This window comes from Cucurbita maxima, unplaced genomic scaffold (assembly GCF_002738345.1).
Source record: "Cucurbita maxima cultivar Rimu unplaced genomic scaffold, Cmax_1.0 Cma_Scf00026, whole genome shotgun sequence".
Taxonomy (NCBI): domain Eukaryota; kingdom Viridiplantae; phylum Streptophyta; class Magnoliopsida; order Cucurbitales; family Cucurbitaceae; genus Cucurbita; species Cucurbita maxima.
The window spans coordinates 835,290-839,429 of NW_019272042.1; the positions used below are offsets into that span (position 1 = coordinate 835,290).

Sequence of the window (4,140 nt, forward strand, 5' to 3'; positions counted from 1 at the left end):
AACACCCCCCCCCCCCCCCCCCCCCTTAGGTTTCAGTGTCTTTCTTCTTCACCGCCAATAAATACCCCTTCCTCTGTCTCAGTTTCCTCTTCGGTCTTCCACTCATTCGCTCTCATTTTATCTTTCCATTTCTCCTTCCCGTTCTTTGTTTTCGTCGATCTTCGTCAACCATGGCACAAGAACCAGTTAGAGTCCTTGTCACTGGAGCTGCAGGTACTGTACTGAAAACATTCCATTTCTTTCTTTTCGGTTCTACTTGATCTCAGATCTTATCTGATTTCCAACCGCAACTGCTCTTGGTTTCTTTTGTCTTTTTGTGTGTATGAGATTGAGATCTGATACTGTTGCTTACCGCATCTATTGGTGTTTGGTTTGAGTATTCCATCAGATCTGTCGGTTGTAGTTCATTTCTTAAGTTTATGCTATGAACGTTGTTATTAGTTTTCGTTTTTACTGGCCGTTTTTGGATAAGGTTAAGGAGATTTATCTTTTTCTTTATCGTTTTCTATCAGATGTAGTTCTGTCATGGAAGTGTTTGTGTTGCTTTTGTTGATCATCGAGTTTTCTAATGAATGTCGAAAGATATAGGCGGAGAGATGATGTGGATCTAGACCAGTACACGTTGATTAGTTCTTTTAACTCCTTACTTTTGTGCTCGTGCTTGTTCATACAGTTCTTGAATCAAGTTTATTTCGATAAAAGGTTTATTGTTGGCCCAGTCTTTTAGAGAAGTCAATTACCAGCTTTTTCTTTTTGCTTATATGGTCCTCTAACGAACTTTATTTCGATATTTTCATACGAACTGGTCTGTTTGGCTGACTCCAATATTTTCATACGAAGTAATGCATTCACTCATTGGGTTTCAGGACAAATCGGATATGCTCTCGTGCCTATGATTGCCAGAGGAGTATTGCTAGGATCTAACCAACCTGTCATCCTGCACATGCTTGATATCCCACCTGCTGCAGAGTCTTTGAATGGCGTAAAGATGGAGTTGGTGGATGCTGCTTTCCCACTCCTCAAAGGTATATATATAAAGGATCCGTTATTGTGAGTGAGTCGCACGTTAGATAATTTAGTGGAAGATCATGAGTTTATAAGTGAGAAATACTAACTTTATTGGTATGAGGCTTTTTGGAGAAACCCAAAGCAAAGTCATGAGGGCTTATATTCAAAATGGACAATATCGTAGAGATCCATGATTTCTAATATGGTATCAGAGCTATACCCTAAATTTAGCCATGACAATAGAATACTCAAATATCGAACAAATAATTGTGAGCCTCGAAGATGTAATCAAAAGTGACTGATTAAAGTGTCGAACAAAGGATATACTTTGTTTGAAGTCTCTAGAGAAAGGAGTCGAACCTCGATTAAGGAGAGACCCTTGAAATTTATCGTACCATTGTGGAGATCCATGATTCCTAACATATAAATTGCTAATATCTAACAAACTCGTATGGATTTTGGGATTTTCTTACTATTTATGGATGTTTAATGCATTGTTCTAGGTGTTGTTGCTACAACTGATGTGGTGGAGGCATGCACTGGTGTCAACATTGCTATTATGGTTGGTGGATTCCCAAGGAAAGAGGGTATGGAAAGAAAGGATGTGATGTCAAAAAACGTCTCCATTTACAAGGCTCAGGCTTCTGCCCTTGAAAAGCACGCTGCTGCCAACTGTAAGGTAAGTAACTTGCATCAATTTAATTCCATTACGTAATCCAGCCAAACTTGTTTTTTTTAGCACTAACAATGTTTGGTAAGCAATTGTAAGACGTAGGTAACTGCACCCAAACAGCACTAAAAAACAAAAAAACAGAAGTTTATAGAATGAAGAGTTTGACACGTTACGAACTGTTGTTGAACTGGACTAAAAAATGTGCATGCATGCTAATATTTTTCTAAATAATTTTACTGAAAAGTCGTGTTGTTTTATTTCTTTCTATTTCCTTTTAGTCATTACGTTTGAATGGTCAGACATCTGACTCTTTGTTTCCTAACTCTTGCAGGTGTTGGTTGTCGCTAACCCGGCAAATACTAATGCATTGATCTTGAAGGAGTTTGCTCCTTCCATCCCGGAGAAAAACATTTCTTGCTTGACGAGATTGGATCATAACAGGGCATTGGGTCAAATTTCAGAGAGATTGAATGTTCAAGTATCCGAAGTTAAGAATGTTATTATCTGGGGTAACCATTCATCAACACAATACCCTGATGTCAACCATGCTACTGTCAAGTTACCATCTGGGGAGGAGAAATCTGTCCGCGAGCTTGTTGCTGATGATGCATGGTAGAGTTTCTGTACAATATTCGTCTCTAAGTTTGATGAGATGCAATTAGACTAATGTATGGTTGTTTTTCATTGAAGGTTGAATGGAGAGTTTATTAGCACTGTTCAACAACGAGGTGCTGCAATCATCAAAGCCCGAAAACTCTCAAGTGCATTGTCTGCTGCTAGTGCAGCTTGTGATCACATTCGTGATTGGGTTCTTGGAACTCCGGAGGTTGGTGATTTTGCCTTTGTCTTGAACTTTGTGCATTTCAAATGCTGACTAATAGCGCTCATTAAAACTAAATTTCGTTCCAGGGCACCTGGGTTTCCATGGGAGTTTATTCTGATGGATCATACAATGTACCAGCTGGACTGATGTACTCATTCCCCGTCACGTGCCGTAATGGTGAATGGTCAATTGTGCAAGGTATTGTTTTCTTTTTTCTTTTAGTTGATTAATATGGGGAAACCAATTAACTATTAACAGGGTCTCCAATATCCTCCCTAAAAATAGATATTGTTTTTTTTTTAACTTTTGTGTCTGAGTTTGGATCAAAATTTTTAAATGGCATTTCTAGGGAGAGTTTTCCTCACCTTCAAGGGTGTTTTGTTCTCCTCCCCAAGTGGGATCTCACAATCTCCACCCCTTTGGGGGCCAGCGTCCTCTACGTGTCCGGTGGATTGACACCCCTTTTTAGATTCCAGCATCCTTGTTGACACACCCCCTCGTACACACCCCCTCGTATCCACTCCCTTTTGGAGCTTAGCCTCTTCGTTGACACATCGTCTGGTGTCTGGCTCTAATACCATTTGTAACGATCCAAGCCCACCATTGGCATATATTGTCCTCTTTGAACTTTCCCTCTCAAACTTTCTATCAAGGTTTTTAGAACCCATCTAGGAAGAGATTTTCACTTCCTTATCAAAGTTGTTCTCCTCCATCGAAGTGAGATGGAAAAAGAACAAATAATAATAATAATAATAATAAATAAATAAATAAATAGGGAGATGATTTGTTTTTTTTAAAATTTCCTATTCTGCAACTCCATGCTGAGATTTCTTCCATTTCTTTGTGATCCTTTCTGGATCCTCCAGGCCTTTCCATTGATGAATTCTCAAGGAAGAAACTGGACTTGACCGCCGAGGAGCTGACCGAGGAAAAGGCTTTGGCTTACTCCTGCCTCTCCTAAACAGTTGGTCCCTGGCCCCTTCCCGTTGGTACTAAGAGAGGTGTGGCTCTTAATTGAAGTACTTTCTTTTTAGTGGCTACAGTTTTGATTGAATAATGGCATCCTTAAGAACAGCTATGGAGGAAGCAGAGAAACAGGACAATATCTTCTGCTTTCTGGTATTTATGCATTTCCCTGGTTTCCCTTTTTGTTGAGGATTTTTCATTTCCTTACTGCTTCAACCCATCAACGGCCTGTTTATGTGATGAGTTTTACATGAACTTTTGTTGATCGGACTCATATAATATTACCCATCAGAATAATTTCTTCCAATTTGTCCCGGGATTTTTTGTTGTTTGTTCTTGAGAATCCACTTCCGAGAATAATTTCGTCTAAACATGAATTTAAAATTGAAATACTAAATATTTTTTAAAAATTAAATTAAAAAAATTACACTAACTTAGGGTCATTTTGAAAGCTTATATTACATCATATACTATTATTACCCATTAGATGTACATTTTATTTCCAATTAGATTTCCAAGATTTCTTATTAGCCTAGTTTTACTATAAAAAAAAATATTACTAAAAAAAACTTAATTAAAACATATATATATTGAAAAAATATTTCCTCTATTTATTAAAATAGCATTCTTAGTTGTCAGTTTACCTTAAAGAAAAAGAAAACAAAAAGAA

The 4,140-nt window shown here is 37.9% G+C and overlaps 1 protein-coding gene across 1 annotated transcript; it reads left to right on the plus strand.

Annotated features, from left to right (window-relative positions):
- Window positions 1-56: 56 nt before the first annotated feature.
- LOC111498914 (malate dehydrogenase) lies at window positions 57-3,784 on the plus strand. The gene is made up of 7 exons (XM_023150270.1): window positions 57-213; window positions 867-1,025; window positions 1,512-1,687; window positions 2,013-2,293; window positions 2,372-2,507; window positions 2,591-2,702; window positions 3,371-3,784. Exons 1-7 carry the CDS (start codon window positions 171-173, stop codon window positions 3,463-3,465), a joined length of 1,002 nt encoding a protein of 333 aa, XP_023006038.1. The 5' UTR covers window positions 57-170; the 3' UTR covers window positions 3,466-3,784.
- Window positions 3,785-4,140: the final 356 nt, after the last annotated feature.